At 46.9% G+C, this 25,220-nt stretch overlaps 1 protein-coding gene across 3 annotated transcripts in view; it reads right to left on the bottom strand.

Moving 5' to 3' along the window:
• Positions 1–20,533, bottom strand: part of FAM193B (family with sequence similarity 193 member B) — a 31,634-nt gene extending 11,101 nt beyond the window's left edge. Inside the window, exons 1-5 of one of the 3 annotated variants that reach the window (XM_044917089.1) lie at positions 20,264–20,533; positions 6,155–6,397; positions 5,116–5,344; positions 3,492–3,879; positions 366–567 (exon numbers count right to left, since the gene is read on the bottom strand). In XM_044917089.1, the coding sequence (XP_044773024.1) occupies positions 366–567; positions 3,492–3,879; positions 5,116–5,344; positions 6,155–6,397; positions 20,264–20,473 (1,272 nt within the window). In that variant the 5' untranslated portion in view covers positions 20,474–20,533. Of the gene's footprint in view, positions 1–365; positions 568–3,491; positions 3,880–5,115; positions 5,345–6,154; positions 6,398–14,022; positions 14,057–20,263 lie in introns of those variants that run through there. The other 2 variants (XM_044917090.1, XM_021701392.2) reach the window with 2 other exon arrangements.
• Between the last annotated feature and the right edge of the window lie 4,687 nt (positions 20,534–25,220).

The following is a 25,220-nucleotide window of genomic DNA, read 5'->3' as shown; positions in this document are numbered from 1 at the left end:
CGAGAGCCTCTGCTTCCACTCTGCCTTCATCACGCACAAGTGTTCGCTTCTCTGTGATTACACACGTATGCATGCTCATCAGAATCATAGCTTTCTCTCTGCCATTTCCTTTCCTTCTGCCTAAGGAAAAAAAGTCAATCTTAAGGAGAAACCATGAAAGGAGCAAAGGTAGCAAGGTGTTTAAAAATCCCTACCTCACAAGTGTGCTGTAAGGATCAGGCGAGCGGACACAGGCTGTGAGGACTCAGAGGGTCCCGGTGTGGTTACTATACCCATGGGCGGGGGGGGTCTCTGGGGAGAGCAGGTGCTCCTTTGGCTCACCCTGACTGGCCCCAGCCCTCTCTGGCCTGGGTGGGCTCACTCACCGCATTGTGGCCGAAGAACTCACAGTAGCAGCAGTCACAGAACTTTCCATCTCTCTGGTGAGTGGAGGAGGAGGTGCAGGAGCTGCGCTCTGAGCTGCTGTCCTCTTCCTCACCCAGGCCCTCATCTGCCTCGCAGGGCTGGGGGAGCTGGCAGGCCAGGCCGCTGTGCGGAAACCTGTGCCCCTTGCACCCAGGGTCCCTGCTGATGCGGGAGAGAGAGAAGCCCACAGGTGAGGGAGGGCGGGAGCAGGCTGCAGCAGGAGACGCATTGCTTCTGATGACCACTGCTGCGCGGACTACCCTTCATCTGCCTCATCCCATAAAAGCCAAGGCAGTCACACCATATCGGTGCCTCTCACAAGAACAGGGCCAACACGGTCACTGTCCCTCAGGGCCCAGCTCAATGGCATTATTCTGGAAAGGTAGGAACCTTATGTCTCCCATGCCCGCACCCACTGTGTGACCCTCCTGGACTCGGAAGGAGGGTCAGAGTGGGTGTGTATACCTCCCTATCCTACTGTAGATCACACTTTACTTTGACGGTCTGTTTGCCCACCTGTTTCTGGGACCAGATTGTGCATTCCCTAAGGGCAGGGACTGTTACTTCTATTTTTGGGTCCCAGTGGGCAGCGTAACAACAGTGTATACAGCAGGTGCTCAATAAGCAGGTATCCGAAAAGATTAGTGGGCTGATGGCTCTCCTGGAGCATCCGAAGGAGGCTGACAAGGTCAATTTCATCATCTAAGGTTCTTAGACGGAGTCTGCCTCCATTGGTGGAGCTGCCTTAGTGTGGGGCCTTAAAGTTAGAGAAGTAAATATGCTTTGTGGGCCCGACTCTAAGAGCTACTTAACTGTTTGGGTCTGGTACTCTATTTAGCATATCATTTCTAAGTGTCTCCCAAGTCCTGCAAAACAGATGTTGCTATCCCCATCCTGCAGTGGAAGTAACTTAAGGGTCAGAGTGCTTAACTGCTTTGCCAAGGAGTATCTAGGACTCAGCCTGTGCCTGTGTGCAAAGCTCATGCTCTCCCACTGTACTGCTTTGCCTCTGGACTTTAGGAAGCACTGGGGGCATCATGTAATATAGCTTATTTTTCCAGGGTAAGAAAAGACTTGGGCCCACAAAGTCCCGTAACTGGAGCCAGAAGAGCAAGAGCCCTGGGTTGGCCATCAGAAGCTGGAGTGCCCTGGGGCTGGGGACATGGGGTGGGAGCTGGGAGAAAGGGCAGGATGAGGAGCAGTGAGGCGGCTTGGCTGTTGAGCAAGGAGTAGAAAAGGAGGGGCAGGAACCATTATCAGTGGTACTCAGAGAAGCTTAATCCAAATTGACCATTCTTCACCCACATTAGCAAAATTAAAATACCCACTGCTCCTGAGAATATGAAGAACCTAGCATCCTAATATTGGTGGTTACATCAATTTGGAGCCCTTTGAAAAGCAATTTTTCATTTGTATTAAGAATCCTCAAAAAAGACATCCTGACATCCTTTAAACTGAGAACTTTTTCATTCTGAGGGATCTATTCCAAGGAGTAAAAACCCAAAAGAGGGAAAAAGCTTTAGGCAAAGACATCTTTAGAGAGATTATTTACAGTGTTAAAATACTGGAATGACATAAATCATCAGCAACTGGAAAACAGTGAAGTACACTATGGAGAATATTCTTCAGCCTTCAGCTGAGGTCCAGAAGACCACATAGGAACCAAACAATGAATGCTGAGTGAAACAAGACAACAAAAAACTGTAAGCTTTATAGACACCACCACTACTGTGTGGGAAAGACCTGCAGGGAAAACTGCCAACAGTGGTGGTATTGGGGTGGTGGGATTTTAGAATAAGAAAATATAAATGCATACTAAACACAGATCTGATTTATAATACAAAAATACACATTTATCTTCTCCAAAGAATTTTATCTTCCACATCTACATTAATAAACTTCTTCAGTTTCTATTAGAGTTACTTCAGGGAATCCTTAAGCCCGTAATTCCAAACTCAAATACAGATTTGGGTGCAAGGATGTTTATTACAGCCTTGTTTTTAGTGGCTAAAAACTAGAAATGCCCGGGGGTTCCTGGGTGGCTCAGTTGGTTAAGTGTCTGCCTTTGGCTCAGGTCATGATCTCAGGGTCCTGGGATCAAGGTCCGTGTCAGGACTCCCTACTCAGCGGGGAGCCTGCTTCTCCCTCTGCCTGCCGCTCTGCCTACTTGTGCTCTCTATCAAATAAATAAAATCTTAAAAACAAAAACTAGAATGCCCCAACGTCCAGGAATAGGGAATGATAAATTTATGCTAGAGGTATACAATAAGACATTTTGCAGTCACTTGAAAGTTTTTTGAAGAATTTTAACTGGGAAAATGATATATAATGTTAAAAAATAATTACCACAAGAATGTATAAACATGGACCTAATTTATATACAGAAACATCAGAAACAAAATATACTGCAGTGGTAGAAGTTTATCGTTAGGGGGACCTGGGTGGCTCAGTCAGTTAAGCAACCAACTGTTGATTTCGGCTCAGGTCGTGATCTCAGGGTTGTGAAACTGAGCCCTGTGTTGGGCTCCGCGCTCAGCGGGGAGTCTTCTTGTGTATTTTCTCTTTCTCCCTCTGCCCCTCACCTTGCTTGCACACATGTGCTCTCTCGCTCTCAAAATAAATAAATCTTAAAAAAAAAAAAAGTTTCTCTTTAGGTCATGAAATTTTTTCATTAGACATCTCTGAATTTTTCCAAGTTTTTAAAAAAACAATAAACATTTACTTCTTTTATGATTGTAAAAACTATACAAAAGACCAAGTCTACCCTTTTTTTTATTTTCTAAGATTTACTTATCTATCCTACAGAGAGAGAGAGCGTGAGTGGGGGGGAGAGGCAGAGGGAGAGGGAGAGAGAGACTCTTAAGCAGACTCTGTGCTGAGCACAGAGCCCGATGTGGGGCTCCATCCTGGGACCCCGAGATCATGACCCAAGCAGAAACCAAGAGTTGGATGTGCAACCGACTGAGCCACTCTGGCGCCCCTAGAGTCTCCCCTTTAATTTCTACCCCAAAGTTATGGTTTGTAAAGTTTCTCCGAACTCAAGGTTGAAGTTAGCAGGGAGTACGCCCCTCATGCCACTTACTTACCTGTGAGTGCTAGGGAGTTGCTGAGAGCTGGGAGGTGGGAGGAGAGGCCCACTGCAGTGCCCGCTGCAGTGCCCGCTACAGGGGTGGCTGCACCCCGAGAATGGTGGAGGCATCTTCAGGAGTGGCATGCTGGTGGAGGGCAGGTGGGGGGTCTGACATGCCCCTGGGGTGTGGGGGGCGGCAGCAGTGGCAACAGGGCATTCTGAAGCCTGGGCAGGGAAAGGCGCTGCCGGGGTAGCAGGCAGCAGGTGCGGGTGGGGTGGTGAGCCGAAGGATCCGGGCTGAGATGGGCTCAGCGATGCTGGCTGGGGGTGGTGGCCAGTGGGGCTGTTGGGTGGAGCAGTGAGGTCTGAGTGCCGGTGGTGCTCCGAGAGAGAGAAAACCTCACCTGTGGATGGTGAAGAAGGGGGTCAGAGTGAGAGCCAAGACCCTGGGAAGGAAAGCCCAAGGGCTCACTGTCACAACATCCTGCTTACTGTGATCAGAGGGAACCTGCCTGGGGACAGCCTCTCAGCACTGCGGACCAAGTCTAGCAGTACCTTGGGCTGGAGAGTTTTCCCTGCAGGGAGCAACTTGGCTGGACAGACCTGAGGACCCCAGATCTGAGAGAAGGACCCAGGAATGCCCACCCCATGGAAGGCCACACCACCTCTGCTGTGGCACAAACAGGGGCTATGTGCTCTGTGTCTTGGGGTCTCTCTAGGACTTGCATGCTTGTAGGCATTCCTCAGGCCCAGGAAAGGGTCTACAGAAGCCAGTGGAGCAGCAGACCAAAGCTCTGCCTCTGGGCCATGAGGACTGAGGCAGCCAGGGTATGCCAGACTCCCAGGTGGCCCCAGATATCAGAGAAGTGGGAAAAGGCTCTGATGAGTCTTCTCTGGCTTATGCATCAAAATAAATGGAATTCTACTCAATTCTCACAACTCAACTCTCACAAAGGGGAGCAGTACCCCTTTGGAGAACTCAGGCCCTCAATTTTTTTCTTCTTCTTATGTATTTTAATTCCAGTATAGTTAACCTAAGAGTGTTATACTAATCTCAAGCCCTCAATTTAGAAATAGACAGTAATGAATATTTACATAGTACCTCACTAACCTAAGACTTTTTCTTTGGGTATCTAAGGGTTAACTCAGGGTGTAAAGAAGGCTTATATAGCTGTGAACTTGGCTAATAATCCTGGCAGTTTGTGCCACCAACTTCTTGTGCTTTTTATACGTGTCCCTTAGGTGGAGAAAAGGCGGCCTAGGAAGACAAAGCACCCGGGTCCTCTGTGCTGCTGCAGGGGTCAGGTGTTAGGTGGCTGATGTCCAAAGGAGCACTCAGGTGGCTGAGTGTCCTAAGGACCCTCCCAGACTCCACTTTCTGTTCAGCTGGTGTTTACCACGTCCCCTCCTGAATCTGAAGGGAAAGCTATCAGAGCCAATGACAATATTTTTCAACTTCAGAGCTCTGGGGAAAGGAGCGCCATGGAGACAGCCAAGGGCTAGGTACCCCCTGCTTCCATCAGAACAGTTCCTCTTTTACTTATTTTAATAACTGACCTGATTTGTCTATCGAAGTGGTTAGAAAAACATAGCTCTCTACATTTATGTGGCCTGGCTCTCTCCCGAGCTCAGAGACTCACCAGGGATGGTAGGAGGACTCCCGAGTGAGCTACCCGGCACGGCCCCACTGGAGTGCGGAGAGTTCCAGAGGCCTGAAAGCTTATGTGCTGACAGGAAGGAGCTGGGATCCCAGTCCCCTGAGTTCCCATGGCAGGAGGAGGAGGACGAGGACGATGAAGAGGAGGACGAAGAGGAATGAGAGTCACCCCCACAAGACTGTGATTTGCAGGATGTGTGTGACAAGGAGATCTGGAGAAGGGGGAAGAAAAAGGCTCATGGTAAAACAGCAAACATGAGAGCCGACCCGCTGCTGCCTTAGCTTACTCAGGAGCACCTCCTCCTCCAGGCCCTGTGCCATGGCCAAAGTACAATTCCCACAACTACAGGTGCACGGGCAGACATGGATCAGGCCTTTGCCGGGAGGGGCAGTGATGCTCCCAGTAAAGTGAAGTGTGTGGATACTGGTGAGAGAGACTGGTAGAGATACAGACTGCCTGTCAACTGTGGGCCTTTGGGGAGTCCTGAGAGCTGCCAAGGAAAGGAAGGGTCTTTAAGTCAAAAGTCCTGAAGCTGACATGATCCTGGGGTAAAAGAGAGGGGCTGGAGGGGAACAAGAACCAAGGAAAGTCTGACTGCTGTGATTCAGGAGATGCCACTTAGATGGCTCCTTCTAACTGAGGTACATGGTCGACCCTCAAACCAACCTTTGCCATCCGTCACATACTGGTTGGCTTTTAAGCTGTCACAGGGCTGAAGGTAGCACGGTGACACAGAAGGGGCAGAATCTCCATCGACAGTACCTACAAGCAGGCACTCACACCGCACAGGCTCTCCTCAGGGGCAAGGGGGCTGCCTGCAGCCTCTCCGTTCTTGCCCCGAGTGTGAACCCAAGCCGCTACTGCTGTGCGGACACAGCCCAGCAGCCACTCAGTGCCTGGGTGCAGGGGCTGCCGGAGGAGCGCCACCTGAGAGGGCAGGGAAGGAACAGCTCAACAGCCTGATGCCTCTGGGCAGGCAGCCCACCTGCATTCAGGGACCCCCTTCTCAGCTGTTACCTACCGCCACTGCATGCTCTCGACCTGTCTGCCTTTCATCTTCCTCCATGCTCTTTCGGCAACTCTGGCAGACCCATAGAGGCATCTCGCCTAGGAGATTCTTGACAAGCTTTGGCATGAAGTCAGGGGGCAGCTTCTCACCCTGCAACACCAGTCCGTTTTGGGAAGGGCCTTCTTCCCAGCCTTTGCGTTCCCGATGACATAGCAGGCAGCAAGTCTGCACAGACTGGGTGGAGGTGGGGGGGACCTGTCCAACAGACAGAAACAGGGTTTCCCAGGAGGGGAAAGGCTCTGCTTAGAAATAGTATTAACCATACTAATAACTTCACTTATTATATGCCAGGCACTGGGTTAGGCACTTTCTATACATAATTTTAGTCCTTGTAATAGCTCTGCAAACTAGGTGTTATTTTATTTTTTATTTTTATTTATTTTTTTAAAGATTTTATTTATTTATTTGAGAGAGACAATGAGATAGAGCATGAGAGGGGGGAGGGTCAGAGGGAGAAGCAGACTCCCTGCTGAGCAGGGAGCCCGATGTGGGACTCGATCCCGGAACTCCAGGATCGTGACCTGAGCTGAAGGCAGTCGCTTCACCAACTGAGCCACCCAGGCGCCCTTATTCTATTTTTTAAGACGAAGGAACAGATTTCGAGAAGTTAAGTAACTTGCCCAAAGTTATAGAGCTAGTGAGTGGCTGAATTAGGAGTTGAACTCCGGTTGACTTCAAAGCTCATGCTCAAATGCCCTACAAAGGTTAAAGGAAGGTCCCCTTCCTTCTCTGGTATGTCTAGGAGAGGCCACAATTCTTGGGCTGTCTGTGCAGTCCAGAGACCAATCCCCACCTGGGGGTTGGGGAGATCCTTTCAGTTAATGTTGAGTTTGGGAGAACGCGTGGCTTTCCCGAAAGCCACACAATTCCATTACGATCACAGCAGCATTTTGGTGGAGGGGTTTGCATAATTCATCAGAAAGCATTAATTCAATAGAAAACTGAGTTGGAGAAAGGGTAAAACACACCCTGGTGCTTCCGAGAGGCAGTGAGGTATGGTGAAAAGACCTGGGCTTTGGGGGTCAGACTGAGCCACATTCTAATGCCTGCCTGAGCACACATTAGCTGGGTGACCTTGAGCAAGTTATTAGACTTCCTGAGCTCTGACTCCCTACCTACCTTGCAGAGTTGATGCGAGACTCAGTGCATAAACAGGGAAAGTGCCTAGCCCCGTGCATGCTCAAAGCATAGGCCCAATACCCAGTAATTATTACTTGGACTTTTTTTTTTTCCTTCTAGGACAAATGACATAGAAATATAAGTCTACAGGTTTTTATGTCATATTGAGGGGTACTGACTGGGAGACTGATTACATTTAATGACCCCAATTAGTGGCTTTCCTATTTTCTGCAGCTTTGGAAGGCAGCTATGCTCACCACTATGCCACGAATGCCACGGCTTCCAGGGCTATTCTGTAACTTCGTAGAACCCTCTTTGACACTGGGGTTGGTCATGTCACTTTCTTTGGCCAATGGGATGTTAGCAAATTTGCTGCCAGCATAAGGTTGAAAAGTATGTATGCATTTCTACTTGCTTCTTTGCATGGCTGGGCTTGCTCCCTCTTGCACCTCTGCCTGCCATGAGAGCATGACGGGGCTAGCTGCTGGAGGGATGTGAGAGACGTGTGGAGAAATCTGAGTCTTCCTCGCTGATGGGCCAGTGGATCACATACATGAGTGAGCCCAGCTAAGATGAGCCAAGCCGGCCCCGATCGACAGAAACACCCAGTCAACCCGGAGACTCATGAGAAATAATAAATAGGGTTGTTTTAAGCCACTAAGTTTTGGGGTGGTTTGTTACATGCAATAGTTGTATTAACTGATATACCTTCCAAACTTACCCACCACTAGGTAGCAGGTATTTGCAGAGGCCTAAGCAAAGAAATAAGGGTACCATCCTCATCCTACCATGAAAATAAATGCCATCATCTTTCTCGAATAAAATCACCTTCTCACAATAAATTGGCATCAGGGTATCCTTAAATCTGTAATGTTACAATTACACTGATCTGGGTCTCTGGTTTCTAGAAAAAGAAAGGAACCAAATAGTACCAGAAGCATAATGAAACATCTGGGGAAGAACAAGGACGTTGGAAAAGAGTACCAGAGAGAGAGAAATCCTATATGTGGAACCTATGTGAGATACTGCCTAAAAAGTTTCTGTCAAGGGAACGTTTCAGTGGACAAGGCAGCTGCTTAACTGCAACTGTAAAAAGACAGAGCTTCTAGCCCACTAGTGGTATCTCATGGAAAGGGTGGGAGATTGATGGAGAAGGATGGTATTCAGAGAAGTCAAGGAGGCCTTTTTGAGAAGTGTACCCAGGAAACTTTTCATACTTATTAGGTGCCATAGTAACTCCAGAGGGAGGAGATGAGGCCAACATCCAAGTCCCTTTCCCTATGCTGATGGTGACCACATTCTTAAGGAAAACACCAGGACGTGTAGTTTTGCTATAACAGAGTTTCATTTCATTTGGGTATTAGGTTCTAAAGTTACTACGTAAGAGGAAAATCTTGTTTGAGTAAAATTATTCTGAAATTCTTTGTATGGCCTGTGATGTACAGTATATATAGTTTTGGCACAACCAAGATATCAAGTGTATAACATATATGGCAATGTTCACTAAGTGTTTTTTTTTTTTCTTTTAAAAGGATATACAGAATTCTTTATAAGTTGAACGTGTGATCAGTGTGATTGTACCTAGTGCCAAAATACTTGTGGGAGGCACCGGGTGCAGTGGAAATGACATTGGCTTTGGCACTCATCTTGGGCCTCCACCACTTACCAGCTATAGGATGTTGGGCAAGTTCTAGTCTCTGTCTCTTCATCTGTAAAACGGGATTAAGTCCTACCTTGCAGGGTTGGCTGTGAACATGGAATGGACAAAGCACCCAGTCCAGTGCCAGGCCCATAATATGTTGCCTCAACATATGATACTAATTATGAATATGATGGGAGTGATGGGAAACATTTAAAATCAGGACTAGGCTTGAAAAATATAGAAAATATGGTCACTATATTTTATAAGAATGCAACCATCTTTCATGTGGAATGCATTTAAGGTGACTTTTAGACATCTTAATCTCCGCCCTCTACCCCATAAAGTCAGTCTTTAAGTTCCCCAAATATTCTCTGTACTCTCCTACCCCTACCTCATGCCTTTGCTAACGGGGATCCTCTGCCTCAAACCCAACCTCATCCAAGCTTTCCCAGGGAGTCCCTCTTGTAATTCCTCTCCCCTCCCCATATCTCCACAGCACATTATGCCTTGCTTACAGCATCTGTGCCTTCCACTTTATTTATTTACCTGCATTTCCTGTCCCTTCTATTAGGTTGCGCTCCTAGAGGGCAAGCATCAGGTCTGATTCTTGTCTGGATCTCTCACAGTGTAGCACAGGGCATGGGATCAGCTGGGCACATACTGGCTAAATCAGATTTGTTAAATATCACCATGGCAGTACAGCTTAGCAAGACATTGCTTGAAATTTTGAAATTTTTGCTTCTCACAGAGAAAGGCCATCTCCCTACCCTGGATCTTCACCTGGATGGTTCCAATCTCAAGTGTGGAAGAGTGGAAGATCACATTCCTTGGGGATTACAATGAGATGGCCTCATTCATGGAAATAATGTGGCCCTTCCTAGAGCCAAACTTGTCCACATAATAAATGAGATTAGCCATCAATGGAAGCAAATTTACAGGACAGGCTGTCTTTCCAGTTAGAGGGAGAAAACACAGGGCCTGGCAAGCTAATTAGGTCCTAACTGAAGCAGGGATAATACTACCTACACTGCATAAGGCTGCTCAGAGAATTAAGTGACATTAGAGATGCAAAACTTAGCCCAAGGGTTCCATGCAGTAGACAATCTATTACCTAGGCCCTTTGGCCATTCTGTTCTTAATAAAAAGCTACGTTGGAATCTAGTTATTCACTGTCCTGAGTTTGGTATACCTGAGCTCTTTCTGGGCCGCAATTCTTGGGGCTACTCCCAAAGCTGTTTTAATCCTAAACCTTGGTGTCTGCCCCTGAATACAATGCCTGGTGGGGCCTGGGGAGTTTTTTCTCTGACATTTTCATTTTTACTGCCAGAGGGTGGTGAGAATCCCGAGACCTGGAGATGTTATATTCAGTCAGTACTACCACTGTTCCTGCAAATTTTTGCTTTGGCAGAGAAAAGCTCTTGGTTCAGAATTCCCTTTGACTGCAATCTCCTGCCATTTTTCAAATTCCTGGCAATCATGATCCCTTATGCCCCGAAGTCAACTCAGGCTTTCAACTAGCTATTCTCAAGCTGCATTTTTAACATCAGGCACAGTATTCCCACACAAGAACATGAACAATAAATGTTTATCGAATGAATGAAACACCCAACCATTTTTCTTCATCACAAAGCCTAGGGAACTGATCCTTAAACCCAGCAGCCCTGGGCAACAATTATTCCTTCTCACTTCAATTTAAATTTCAGAGCCTCTCCAGATAAAGGTCTAGTCCTAAGTATAAGATGGAGGAAAGAGCAAGGAAAGATTCTAGGGTTTTCTAGATTTGGGATCTGCTCAAAAAAGCTCCAAGATTAAATTCTGCTTCACTCTAGGCAAAATCAGAATCTCTGAGAGTGTGGGATTACTCACACAGGGGATCCATGTTTTAGCAGGCACATCCCCAGGGCAGTCAAGGAGCCAGGTGAACCCTGTGGCCACTCCCAGCCCAGGGGGCTGGCATGTGCAGTCATTAAAATCATTATCTTTGCTCCCTCACCTGACCAGGCCCAAGACCTTTCTGTCTTGGCCTGAGAAACATACAGTATTCTAGATTTTCCTGGATAAGAGTAGTTAAAATCAAAGGAAAAGGAAGCCAGTTTTTCTCATGGAACATCATTTTTACTTGAAAGAATGACTGACAAACTGGTTATTCAGACTTGGAAACTGCCAGACATTTTCTCAAAAAATGAACAAAATGAGCCTGTCACTTCAAGGAAAACATCTTTTTATTTGTGGCCAATGACAAAATACAAGCTTTCAGGCAAAAATCAGAATTTTGGAAATTTGAAAATTAGAATTTTGTATCCTTCATCATGAACTTAACAGCTTCCCAATATTTAAAGACTTTTCTGGTGAAAATGGTGGTGATGTTAACAAATGTAGTCTTTTAATATTGTAAAATGAAATGGAAAAACACTTGGGAGAGCTGCATAACTCAGTGAACCTATTTTCCAAATGAGCAAAGCATGATGTTTTAGAATCATGCATTGGTAAAAAAAAAAAATCCATTCAAAGTGCTAGATAAACGAACAGATTTTTAATGTAAATGAGTACAAAGACTTCATTGATACAGTCTCAGATTCCATATTGCAAAGAATATCAGCAATCACCTGGAAAGGCTATTAAAATACTCCTCCCTTTTTCAACTACATTATCTGTTTGGGGCTAGATTTTTGAAAAATATACTTCAAAACAATGTACTGCAACAGATGGGATACAGGAACATACATGAGCATCAGCTTCTTTTTATTAAGCCAGACAAAGAAATTTGCAACAATGAAAATGAGACCATTCTTCTATTATTATTTTTTTTGGAAAATGTATTTTCATTAAAAAATTATTCATGTTAACATGATAGGCTTAATACTGTTATTCTTAAATGAATTAGTCAACAAAATATTTTTAAGCTTTCTCAGTTTTAATACTTAATTTGGTAAATATCAATAGATAAAATCAACAAAAGAAAGCTCTTTTGGGTCCTCAGTAATTTTTAGGAGTATAACAGGGCCTCAGACCAAACACTTTGAGAACTGCTAACGTGAAGCCTCTAATGGTGCCTGTCACCTGGCGGGGGCACAGTTAGCAACAGTGATTGTTAACAATGATACAGGTCATGGCATATGTGGATAGCTCTTTGGGGGCATGAATAAATTTTCCATCTCACCTTTTTGTCCACAATTTGGGAACTGCTGGGGAATAATCCAGGTCACCAGACCAGGCATCTATCAAGGTCTGCTCTGAAGCTGGATCTAATATCCAGCACTAAACTTGCTCTTATTCCTCTCATGGATTCCTTTTAATCCCAAGAGTGTGTATGTTTATAGAGGATTCCCCCAAGACATACGCTGTATCTAACCAATGGCCCTGCAACAGCTTCCAAATTCTATTCTGAAATGACCCCATTAGAGCACTCTATTCTCAAGGCACCCAACTCCAAGAGCCTCCCTATCACCAAGGCAGACAGAGGACAACAGAAGCAGCCAGAATTCCCTTCTAGAAGCAGAGAAAAATGATTAATACCTAGCCTAGCAAAACTCATCAGTCCAGTCATTGCCACTTACTCTTCCATCCACCCATTCATTTCCTCATTCAATGAACACGCTCAGAGACCATTCTCATTGTGCTAGGTGCTGGGCAACATCAAACGATATAGAATCCCTGCCTTAAGAACACATGCTTAAACCATGCAGGTTCATGCATGGGGTTGGCAATGCTCCCAAACTCCTAGACGCCTCATTTTGGAGAATCAGGCAGGAACACAAATTTAAAATAACACGCAATTAAAATTAATATAACAAAATAATACACAAATTAAAACAACCGTCCAACCAGGACAATAGGCTTCTCTAGTTCATGTAAGCTTATTATGTGCCTTCTCACGTACTTAACCAGTTTGAGGATCTCCTTCCTTTAGCTCCTCTTCCTACCTTGGTCTCTCTTTAATCTCCTGGCTCCTTTCTGGTTGAGCTCACTACCATGACACCTTCTGGCTCCTGCGTTTCATGACTTGGCCCCAGTTGACCTCTCCATGCTTCATTTCCATGTGTAACACCTGACAATCTTAGGTTCTATTCATACTGCTCCTCCGATACACCTTGTCCTGCAAACCTCAGCATCTCAGTTCTACTCCTCAGCAAATCTGTACTCATGCCCTAAGATCTTGATCAAAGGTTAATGAGATTTTTGCTGGACCAGGGTAAGCAGAACTAATTCTTTTAGTATAGCACCTATTACACTGTGCCACAGACATATTCGGTCTGCCCCAAACCGCTGGTGGAATGAGAACTCCTTGGGGGCAGGGAGTGCATCTTAGTCATTTGAGTGTGCCCAGGAACCTAGGCTTGGCATGGACCTGACACAAGGTAGGCATTCATCGAATAAATGAACAAATGCTTAAAGCCCACCTGGCTCCATTTCAGTTGCTCTACACAAAGGGAAGAATCTAAAGACAGCGGGACTAGCCCTTTCCTGGATATGCCATGCTAACGGCATAGCTCTGTCACTCTGGGTCACTGATGAAAGGGTATCAGTGCTAAAGTTAATTCTTAAGGATGTGATATAACTGCACCTCAGTGCCCTGGAGCTTTCACCCAAACTCACACTCAGGCTGTTGGCTCAGTTCCTTCCTGAAAGAACAGCTGTTTTACACCAGCTGGTTTGTGCAGAATCCTCTCTGGTTGTATAAGCTCAGTCAAGGATAGGGCAGTGAGTCTCTCTGACCCCAGTGGCCTTCCACCCCCCTCCCCCCAAGGCTGGCTCATCTGTTGAACCTACTTCCTGGGTACAATCAGCCACCGGAAGGCCTAAACTACTGTTATTAACCTAGAACTTCAGGCAAACCATATTACCTACTCGGTCACCCCAGTACAGATTTCTCATGGGTGGAAGAGTATGAACTTTGGAGACAGACTGTTGTGAGTTCAAATCCCAGTTCTGCCATTTCAGTATGATCTTGGATTATTACTCAATTTCTTTGAGCCTCAATTTCCTCATTTATGAAATGAGAATAAAACCATACTTCACAGAGTTGTGAGGACAGAAGGAAATAAATTATGTAAAGTACCTGGCCTGGGCCTGGCACACAGTAGGTGCTCAATACCCGTTAGTTTCTTTCCTCTTCTGTCCTGGAAGAAATGACAGGGAAACTTACTAAGTGAGACGTGCCCAATCCAAAGTTATTACTTGAAGCACAGGACAGAGGACTAGACAGGTGACCTTCAAGGCCCCTTTATACCCCCCCATCCACAATCTCTGGCTACAACTTCCTAGTAAGACCCTTCAGTATTTTAGGGCCCTTCTTTCTGCCTTAAGTTTCCCTTTATCACTTCTCAGAGTAGATGAAGAGGCCTATTCATTTCAGAATGGAGGGGGAACCACAAAGGGAGCTGGAGAGCTGAGAGCCTTGAGGAGGGACTAAAAGGAGATGGCCTAGGACTGCAGCATGATCATCCACCCACAGGTTGAAGGATGGGGGGGGAGCATGGGCACAGAACCAAAGGGTGCAAACACAGGGCCTTTCCTGGGATGTAAGACTTCCTCTTCTCAGTCCTTTTCTGCTCTGCACATTCTGCCAGGAACAACCATTAACCATTTTTTCCCCTAATACCCATTTCTTTCCCCAAATACATAAAGCACTCACACCTTCACTCATGCTGTTCCCTCTGCCTCTTCCTTTTTAGGCACAGTTTGGGTGTTACATCCTCCTAAGTCCATAGGCAAAATTAACTGTGCTTTCCTCTGGAATGTCCTAACATTTCTTACATATCTCTTGAATAGAGCTTATCATATATGTATCCCAGTTTTTGAAATCCTGTCTTCTCCACAACACTAAGAACACTGAATGGCAGGACCTGTGCCCCATGACTAACTGCATCCCAATCGTTCAGCAGAGATGGCAGCACCAAATGGGCATGGGTAAGCCTTTGGATACACAAAGGAAGATTAGCAGTTGGAGAATATCATTAATGGGGCAACAACTGGAGAACGGGGAAAGTCTGTTTTTTGTTTTTAAAACTAAGGCTGTTTCTATTCCTGCTTATGGAAAAGCTCCCCTCTCTGAGAAGCCCCATTCTTTGAAGAATATCCTAGGCTTCCGCTAAGCTTCCCCACGCCACCCTCAACTCAGCATTTCCCAGACCCAGCCACACAATAGAATCACCTGGGGCAGTTTAACAACCACAGATTCCTGGGCTCCAGACCTAGAGACTCTGATTCTGTAGGTCTGGGACAGGGTCCAGCAAAGCACTGGGGATCTGATGATTAGTTTGGCTGGGGTGAGGGAGAGGTAGAATCAAGCAATCACAGCTGCTTCGTCACTGAGATTGCTTTCTCTCATGCTATCAGAGAATACCCAAGAACATCATGTTCACTTTCTTATTTAAAAGCTTTCATTGATGGGGCACCTGGGTGGCTCAGTTGTTAAGCGTCTACCTTAGGCTCAGGTCATGTTCCCAGGGTCCTGGGATCGAGCCCCACATCGGACTCCCTGCTCCATGGGAAGCCTGCTTCTCCCTCTCCCACTCCTCCTGCTTGTGTTCCCTCTCTCGCTGTGTCTCTCTCTGTCAAATAAGTAAAATCTTAAAAAAAAAAAAAAGCTTTCATTGATTCTTCACTATCTGCAGGATAAAGCCCAAACTTCTTGGTGTGGTTTGCAGAACCCTGCTAACCCCTCCAGCCTGACCTCATGCTACTCTGCCGGAGTTGGGCAGTTCTCACCTCTGGGTCTCTATATTGCTTTTTTTGTTCAGATACTTTCTCCCACCTCCTCCTCTAAAGGAACTTCTACTCAACCTTGAAACATCAGTTCTGAGAAGTCTTCTCTAGGCTATCATTTCTGTGCATCTTCAGTACCAAGTATCTGTAATAATTATGATTACCACTTGTGCTAAGTGCTTGACATGCAGTACTTGCTGCCCTAATGGGAGCCTGGCATCACTGTCATACATGTGAGAAAACAAATTAAGAAGGCTAAAACTCTTCCAAAGGCCACATACTAGGATCTGGACTTGAACCTTAACTCAGAGGAAGTGATGCTCTTCTAGCCTAACTACAATTAATATATAACTGTGGGCAGGGACTGATTCACCTCTGCATCCCCAGCTAGCCCAGGGCCTGGCACAGATCAGGTGTCCATTAGTGTTTGCAGAATAAATTAACACCAGGTCAGGTGAGAGGGAGACTGGGTGTGGTGTGTGCATAATGGGCCTAAATGAATGAATGATGGCCAGCCTGGCCCAGCAGTAGAGGCTGGTAAGAAAAAAGTGGAAGAAACCTAACTTTTACTTCTTTTATTATAATTTGGTTTAACAGCCACTTATTGAGCACCTAAGGACCATGCAACAATAAATACCCCACAAATGAATTAGAACATAGCCCCTGCTCTCAAAAATTCTAGGTTCAGTATATAAGGTTGTCAGGATCTTAACAGACTACCAGGTATTAAGCTTATAATTTTAGCAAGTAAGTCTTCATCTTCAAAGGCCTTTTAGCATTTCTACATTGTGAATCTCTATTGGCTTACAGAGAAAAACCAGAGGTGGCAGGGATTCCCCCCCTCGGTATCATCTCCTACTACTTGCAATGAAAAGTGGCCAGGCTGGGTGGGCAGTGATTTTAAGGGGGAGGTCCCCCGGTATAGGGACTATCTTATTCATCTGTGTGCCCAAAATAAAGGCCGTGGCACAGAGGTCAGAATGCTTGTTGAGTGGATTAAACATAATGAGATGGTTTCAATAAAGATACTGACTGATCCTCTGTTCCAGTCTCTTGAGGGAGCAGGTTTAACTCTGAGCAGTGGGGAACCAGGTCTCTAGAGTCTCTCTAAACTGTGCTGGGCAGGACTCAGCAGGTGCTGTAGAGAGATGAGAGATGGGAAGGGCAGGATGAGCTCAAACAGTTCCAACTGCTGGTTTACAGTCTGGCAAGTCTCCTGAGGGTTTACTGAGTATGCACCTGGACTGCAGGCTGAGTGGTCCAAGAGAGACTAAAAGACAGACAGCAGAATTGGCAGGTGAGAACACTCAGGCTTTGGATGGCCATCTGGCAGTTCCCACTATCTCTGACTCCTGCTCTTGCCTCAGGAGCCTCGATGTACTAGGTGCTACGTGGGTTGCTCCACATTCTCTTACGATGTTGCTGATGAGGCTTAGAGAGAGGAAAAAACATGCCCAGGGTCACAAACCCAGAGACTGAGCTTGGGAGTTCACCCCAAGTCTGGAATACTAAACACTATTTCTCACTACTGCCTTATTCAGCTGCTTTAAGTTTTTTTTTCTTTGCTAATAAGGCAGTAACTGTTTTAGTCTTATTTAGAAAATGAGGATTTGGATTGTTAGCGAACAGATCAAGATAGTTTAGTGACCTGAAACAAATGGAAGTAGGGACTTTTGGGATACCAAATAGGCCAGCTCAAGGTCCTGCCTTTATATGTGAACAAGTTATGCAAATGAGCAAAGGGGACTGGATGGAAGCAGCATGGCTTCAAACCTGAACTCAGGAATCACGGCTCTTCCAGCCTAACTGCAATTACTGTATACATGTTCTCTGGACCATGAGCCCTTTGTGGGCAGGGACCACATCTGATTCACTTCTGCATTCCCAGCTAGCCCAGGGCCTGGCACAGATCAGGTGTCCTTCATATCAGGGGGAGACACTATTCAGAGACTGCAGATTACTGCCTTACAGCAATGTGGGCCCAGCAGCACCAGATTTTGAGTTTTAAGAAATGGCACAAGTCCAGTTTGTGGGAATCTTTTGTTTTTTAAAAAATTGGCTTAAATCAAAACAAAAACCAAACAATGTGTGACTTGGGACTTTAGAACCTGTCTGTGGACTACAAGTGGTCCTATTTGCTATCTTTGGCTTCAGTTTGGCCTGCAACACTGAGTTTCCCCTTACGTACGTACCCACTCTGTGTACACAGAGAATTTTAAGTGGCAGTGGGAGACACAGATCCTCACCAAAGGCACGCTAGTGGGCAGAACAATGACCCCAACCCTTTCAGCGGGTGCTTTTCACCAGGGCACAAAAGCCTGCTTCTGGCATTGAGAAACCCCCTCCCCAGCAAAAAAGTGGGGTACAATCAGAAGAGAGTTTGTCAGTTTGTTTCACCTCTTTGTGGCTATAGTATTAAAAAAAAAAAAAAAAAAAAGCCTTGTCAAATCCAGCACAGTACAGAAGAATGTCCTTTTTTGGAGGGGCATGAGGCACCTGAGACCTACAGTGGGAGTTATTTGAGCAAATGCTTGCTCTTTCTGTTTCTTCATCTGAAAAATGGGGAAATAGTATTTATATCCTTCAGTTCATTCATTAAACATTTGTTAATCACAGGCACAGGGGTACAATAGTGACTGACGTGGTTCCTGCACTCTCAGAGTTTATGTAGCAAAAGCAGACCAATAATTAAACCAATAGTTAACTCATCACAATTGTACTAAACGCTGAGGAAAGAAAAGGGGTGGTGGGAAGATTAGAAGTATGGTATATAAAGTGTCTGGCATGAATAAATTAATGGACTGGCAAGTCAAGCAGTGGAGCAGATAATGAAGCTTATAGCTCTTAGGAAAGCTGTGTCCTAAATAAAAACTAAATAGTTAAACCATTATCCAAAATTCTCGCCATGAATACTATAGCCTAGCTAAGTGGCAGGGGACCCTAAAGTGTTGCTGGTGAGTGGGAAGGAGAGAAGACAACAGCTCCCCTGGCTCTCCCTACCTTAATGCTTCCCTTTTGGATAACAGCATTCCCAGGGTGGCCCAGAGAAGAGAAAGAGCAAAGCTAGAGGGGGAAGCAGGTTCAGGGTCTAAAGTCAGACCAGGCAAGGGCGGAGTCCAACCTGGTGAGTTGTATCCCAGGGTAGGGGGTGGGGGTGAAGGTGAGGCTTCTGACACTCAATAAGTGGTGACATTTTCATTAATTAAAAATCTTATTGTGATATGAAACACAAAGGAGAACAGCATCGAAACTGGGTTACAATAAGCACAGGTTCTCAACGGATTCATTCTCTCTCTCATTCACCTAGTTATTTCTACTCAGTGTCAGCAAGGCCCAGGGCTAGGCATGGAGGATCAGAGATAGATGACATAGTCTGTGCCCCCGTGGAGTTCACAGTGCAGTGCAGGGAACAGATACATCAACAGAATGTCTTGAAGAATGGGGAATGCTACCAAAGGAAGCACAAGGGGCTGTGGGCACAAAGAGGGCACCTCACGCAATTGGGAAGGTAGGGAAGGCTTTCTGGGAATGGTACCCCAAATGGCATCCCCACTCACATGCACAATTCCAGAGATTCTACTAGAAGGCTGTCAAGAGCCATGCCTTCTGGCTGCACCAGCCTCCCAGAGTCCCCTGCTGCCCGATGCAGTGTCTGCAGAGCCAAACGCATCTTCCGCCACGCCTCATCCTCATCCGGCGCTGCATCCGACCCTCCAAGACTCCTGCAGGAGCCTGCCTTCCTTGGCAGGCTCAGCCAAAAGACCAACTCAAAACTCTTTTGTCAGAGCAAGCTTAGGGCGAGCCACCCAGCCCTCCCAGAGCAACTGTGGCTCATGCCACCCCGGGCTCTCAGTGAACACTAGCAGGGTACCTCCCATTATCTCCTTTGCTCAAAAGAAAGTGACCTTCTTCCAGGTGATAAGCTGGAAGCTTTGCTGAGTCCTGCTACTGCTCACTCTCAGCAGGATTCACCAAACCCAGGGATCTGAGGGTTGGGGTGGGCCACCTTGTTGGTCAGAGGTATACAGGGAAGAAAGAGCAGGCTTTGCTAGTTTACGCTTCAGTGCAGGCGCCCCACCAAATAGTCTTCTGGGCAGGGAGAGGCGGGAGGCCACAGGAGACATATGCTGGGGGCACACAGCTGCTCAGGGGGCAGTGGCTGCAGGCAGTGAGGGGAAAGGGTGGGGCCGCTCCCAGGGTGGGGAAAGGGAAGAAGCTGCAGCCTTCCAGGCCACAGCGCCCCAGGCTGGCCTGTGGGTAGGTGGGGAAGCAGGTGGGCCCAGGGGGAGGTGAAGGGCAGAGGGCTGAGCTGTGGCCTCAGGAGCACAGCCTAGTCCCAGTGTGGGTATACGACCAGAAGGTTTAGCCCCTGCTCCAGCCCGGAGGCGGCGGGAGAGGGCAGGCAGCCCTGGTAACAGGACAGGACGGACCATGCTTCGGCTTGGAGAGAAGGGTCCAGCCTCCACTCCCGCCTCAGGGGAGATAGCCTCAGCCCCAGCCAGTGGAGGATGGTCCATCCCCAAGCTCACCCCGGCCCCGCTCCCGGGAGGGGAAAGTGCCGGAGCAGCCGGACTCTCCTCGCTCGCTCCTACCTGCGGTCCGGGCGCCAACTTGGGCTCGTCCTCCTCCCTGGGGCCGTCGCGGTCCGGCTCCACGGGCGCCGCCGGGGGCCCTGCACCCGCTCCCGCTTCCAGGCTCGGCGGCGGCGGGGGCTCGGGAGCCTGGGGCTTTTGCTGCCCCGCGGCCCGCATCCGCTCGCGCCGACCCGCGCCGCCGCTCGGCCTGCTCCGCCTCCGAGTCATGCTGCTGCTCGCGCCGCTCCCTCGCTTCACTCGCGCCGCCGCCGCCGCCGCCGCCGCCGCTCCCCTCGCAGGACAACAGCCAATATGGCGGCGCCCGGCTCCCCCCTCTGCTGCTGCCAGCAGGTCATAGGGCGCGGCGTCCGCGCCGCCGCACTAGCCCCCGAGGCTGCCTGCGCCATTTTGAATAAGGTCACCACTTAAAGTTCTGTGAGAGTAAGAACCTGGCGGACTCGCGGGATGCGACCTGCGCCGGGGAAGGGTGGTCGTTGTGGTAACCACGCGGCACAGCCCTGGGCGCTTAATAATTGTCTGTTGAATGGATGAGTGAATTAATTAACTTCTAGAGTACTCTCACACCCACCATCTGACTCCTCGCACTCACGCGGCGAGGCGGGTACGGTCGTTCCCATTTTGCGGCGGACAAAATCGAGGCTACGGAAGGCGAAGGGGCTGCTCAACATTAGCCAGCCAGAACTCGTGGGTTCGTGGATGGCCTGAGGTGAAAGGGGTGGAGGAATGGTCTAGGTCTTTATTTGCAACGTATGGTCGACTGGGGAGTCCAGTGTTCTGTGCTTGGGACAGCAGAGCTCAGACCCCGCTCCTGCCGCAGTCTGGTGGAGAAAGTGGACAGTTAAATACACAGTTACAACTAGTGTGATGGTGAGATGACTGGGGCACACACTAGGTCAGTGTTTCTGCAAAAGTTGTATGTGCAGGAGAGGATTTTGAGTGGTACACAAAGGAACATTTAAAAAATGTGATAATTATGTATTTAATTGTTAAAATGAGCTTCCCCCTCTCTTTTTTTGAATATACGAGACATGCGCATGGTACAACTTTTAAGTGCAATATCTCATGCCAGGGCCAGTGGTACCCTGAAACTGTATGGCGGTTATATGTAGAGTTGCTATGGGTATCAACAGGCCAGAATTATGACATTAGCCTAATTAATGGGAACAAGGGCTATTTTGAGAAGAAGGGCTACATGGCCCTGGAGCTTTCCTTAACTACCAAGAACGTAAATGAAAAATACTTCATCTCATTATAGGGATTAGTGCCATCCTCAAGGATTTGAAGGATTCAGGGTGATTCCCACTACATGAACATTACTTCTTAGTTTGGCCAGAATAGAAGATAGATAGTATTTTTTCCCATTTATTTATTTTTATTGTGTTAAAATATGCCTAACATAAAACTTAACAATCTTAACCATTTTTAAGCATATAGTCCAGTGGTATTAAGTACATTCTCATTGTGTGCAACCATTACCCTCATCCCTTTCCAGAACTCTTTTCATCTTGCAAAACTGAAACTCCATACTGATTAAATAACTCCTCATCCTCCCTTCCCACAGCCCCTGGCAACCACCATTCTACTTAAAAACAAACAAACAAACAAACAAAAACCCAACCTCTTTTTCTTCACACCCCAGCCTCTGGTACCACTATTCTACTTTCTGTTACTATGAGTTCAGCTTTTTTTTTTCCCCTTTAATATTCCATATATAAGGGCGCCTGGGTGGCTCAGTTGGTTAAGCGACTGCCTTCGGCTCAGGTCACGATCCTGGAGTCCCGGGATCGAGTCCCGCATCGGGCTCCCTGCTCGGCAGGGAGTCTGCTTCTCCCTCTGACCTTCCTCCCTCTCATGCTCTCTATCTCTCATTCTCTCTGTCAAATAAATAAATAAAATCTTTATAAAAAAAAAAAAATATTCCATATATAAGTTAGATCATGCAATATTTGTCTTTTTGTGACTGGCTTATTTCACTTTGCAGAGTGTCCTCCAGAATCATCCATGTTGTTGGAAATGGCAGGATTTTCTTCTTTTTTAGAGATGAATAATATTCCTTTATATATATTATATACATATGCTTTGCATATAATATATATTCTTTTTTTTTTTTTAAGATTTTATTTATTTCTTTGACAGAGAGAGACACAGCGAGAGAGGGAACACAAGCAGGGGGAGTGGGAGAGGGAGAAGCAGGCTTCCCGCTGAGCAGGAAGCCCGATGTGGGGCTCGATCCCAGGACCCTGGGATCATGACCTGAGCTGAAGGCAGACGCTTAACGACTGAGCCACCCAGGCGCCCCCTTTGTTTTATTTTTTTATTTTTTTATTTATTTTATTTATTTATTTTTTAAAGATTTTATTTATTTATCTGACAGAGAGAGAACAAGTAGGCAGAGAGACAGGCAGAGGGAGAGGGAGAAGCAGGCTGCCCGCTGAGCAGGGAGCCCGATGCGGGGCTCGATCCCAGCACCCTGGGATCATGACCTGAGCCGAAGGCAGACACTTAACCGGCTGAGTCACCCAGGCGCCCCCCTTTGTTTTTTTTTTTAAAGATTTTATTTATTTATTTGTCAGAGAGAGAGCACAAGCAGGAGGAGCGGCAGGCAGAGGGAGAAGCAGGCTCCCCGCTGAGCGGGGAGCCCGATGCGGGACTTGATCCCAGGACCCCGGGATCATGACCTGAGCCGAAGGCAGCTGCCCAACCAACTGAGCCACCCAGGCATCCCATAATATATAGTCTTATACTAATGTATTTTATATATATTTCTTTCACATATATATATGTATATATATGTGTGTGCGTATGCCACATTCTCTTCATTGATGGAGAAGACAGATGGTCCTGAAGAACGACAGAGCATTATGGCAAACTTATTCTGGTAAGGACCCCAGGTGTGGGCACTTTTTCAGAGTGGTCATTTTTGGAGCATATGGGTGCAGTTGTTGGCCTGTAATAGACAACTATAGTTCTAGTAAATGCTTTTCCTTCTATACCAAATTTTAGGAATAGTTTGTGTTCCTCTGGCAGGGGCAGTAGTAAACCTTTACTGTCTTTTGGGGCGCGTGGGTGGCTCAGTCGGCTCTGCCTGCCTCTCTGCCTACTTGTGCTCTCTCTCTGTCAAATAAATACATAAAATCTTTAAAACAAAACAAAAAAAACACCTTTACTGTCTTGCTTCAGGGGTATGTCACTCTCTGAACACACTTATTTTATAGGAAGTTTTGACCAAATCACCATTCCATTGGCTACCAGGCTAATCTACTGTGACACTGATGACATCATCCTGATGGGCCCCTTTCTCCCCTTGAGTCTTGGAGTTGGGCCTCAGCCTAATTAAGAACTTTCTTTTTTTAAAAAAATTTTTTCATTTTAAAGATTATTTATTTATTTGAGAGAGAGAGTGTGAGTGAGAGCACAAGCCGGGGTTGGGGGAGAGGCAGAAGAAGAGGGAGAAGCAGACTCCCTGCTGAGCAGGGAGCCTAACTCGGGGCTCCATCCCAGGACCCTGGGATCATGACCTGAGCTGAAGGCAGACACTTAACTGACTGAGCCACCCAGGCACCCCCTAACTAAGGACTTCCTTAACACTTTTTGAGGGAGGTAACCTTTTTGAGGGAGGGTCTCGTTCCTTCTCCCTCAATCCACCTCCCTCTAAACTTGAGAATGGGCTTGCACCTTTGGGCAGGAGGGCCTGGGACTGACTCTCCCCACTTCCCCTGAGAGGGGGAGAGGGTTTAGAGGAGAAGGAATAAAGTTGGAGAGGATGAGAGATCAGATCCAGCATGAAAAGGTCTTGAATCCCAGGTTGAGATTTGGACCATCCGTGAGGGTGGTGGAGCCTTGGCACAGAGGAAGAATGAAATAGGGAGGTCCCAGAGGAGGTGCTCTGGGAGAGGAAGTGCGTTGCTGTGACCTTTTCCAGGCCCTACAGGCCTCATTGTTAGAGTGACTATAGTAGAGTCTGCATGGTGCAATTCTAACAGATACTTTTTCTAGGTAGTAAATAGAAAATGGCTAGTTAAGTAGGTGGCTTTATTAGAGCAGTTGGTTATTGTTCCTAATCATTAATTGAGTAGGCAAGAACAATTGAACCTATGTTACAGGGCCCTGGGAGAAGACCATTGGGGAAGGAGGGAAAACTTTGCAGACAGTATTGAAGAACCTGAATTAGCCTGGGGTGTTTGGGAAACAAATCTCTCAAAAGGAAGAGAGACTTCCTCCTCCTCACCACCCTATCATCCATCTGACCTCCAAGTCTTGTTGATTCTGCTTCCAAAATATCTATTCCAGCAAGGAGGAATCTCTCATTGTAAATTTATCTGTGTAAGAAATATAATTAAAGTTTTTTAATAACTCAACTTAATTTCTATTTTGAACTCCCATTCTGTTGGAGTGGCAGAAACTTCATCTCAGCTAATGGAGGGTTTTACCCCTTCCCTGGGGCTTGTGTTTAGCCTCTGGAGCCTCATCTAGTACTCGGGTGTGAGTGTGTGTGTGTGTGTGTGTGTGTGTGTGTGTGTGTGTTAGGGGATCTAGCTCTCAATGTCATCTGTCTACACAGATATTTGTGGAGATGTCATTGGTCCCACTGGTTGCTGTTGAGACCTGACTGTTCTCACTCACACATCTGCTAGAGACCCCAACTCTCTTCCTGCTGCGTGCCACTCTTGCCTGTGGGAATCTTGCTGAGCTTAGCTAAGGTCTTTTTTTTTGGCTGGATGCTCCTCAGAGCCATCTCCATGACAGGGGTTGCTGCTTCCCTCTCTGCTCCTGGGTTTTCTGCCCTGTACTCCAGCCTCTATGAACTCTCATCACTCCCCTCCGTCCTCCTCTTCTACACTCCCTTTTCTCCAGACCTCAGAAACCCTCGTTTTGGAGTCTCTGGAGGACCCCCAAAAGTTGGCACTGTCTCACTGACGAGGGTTCTAAACATACTGGAAAATGAAGCAAAGGA

Source organism: Neomonachus schauinslandi, chromosome 7, assembly GCF_002201575.2.
Source record: "Neomonachus schauinslandi chromosome 7, ASM220157v2, whole genome shotgun sequence".
Classification (NCBI taxonomy): domain Eukaryota; kingdom Metazoa; phylum Chordata; class Mammalia; order Carnivora; family Phocidae; genus Neomonachus; species Neomonachus schauinslandi.
This window is presented reverse-complemented; position numbering and strand designations above follow the sequence as displayed.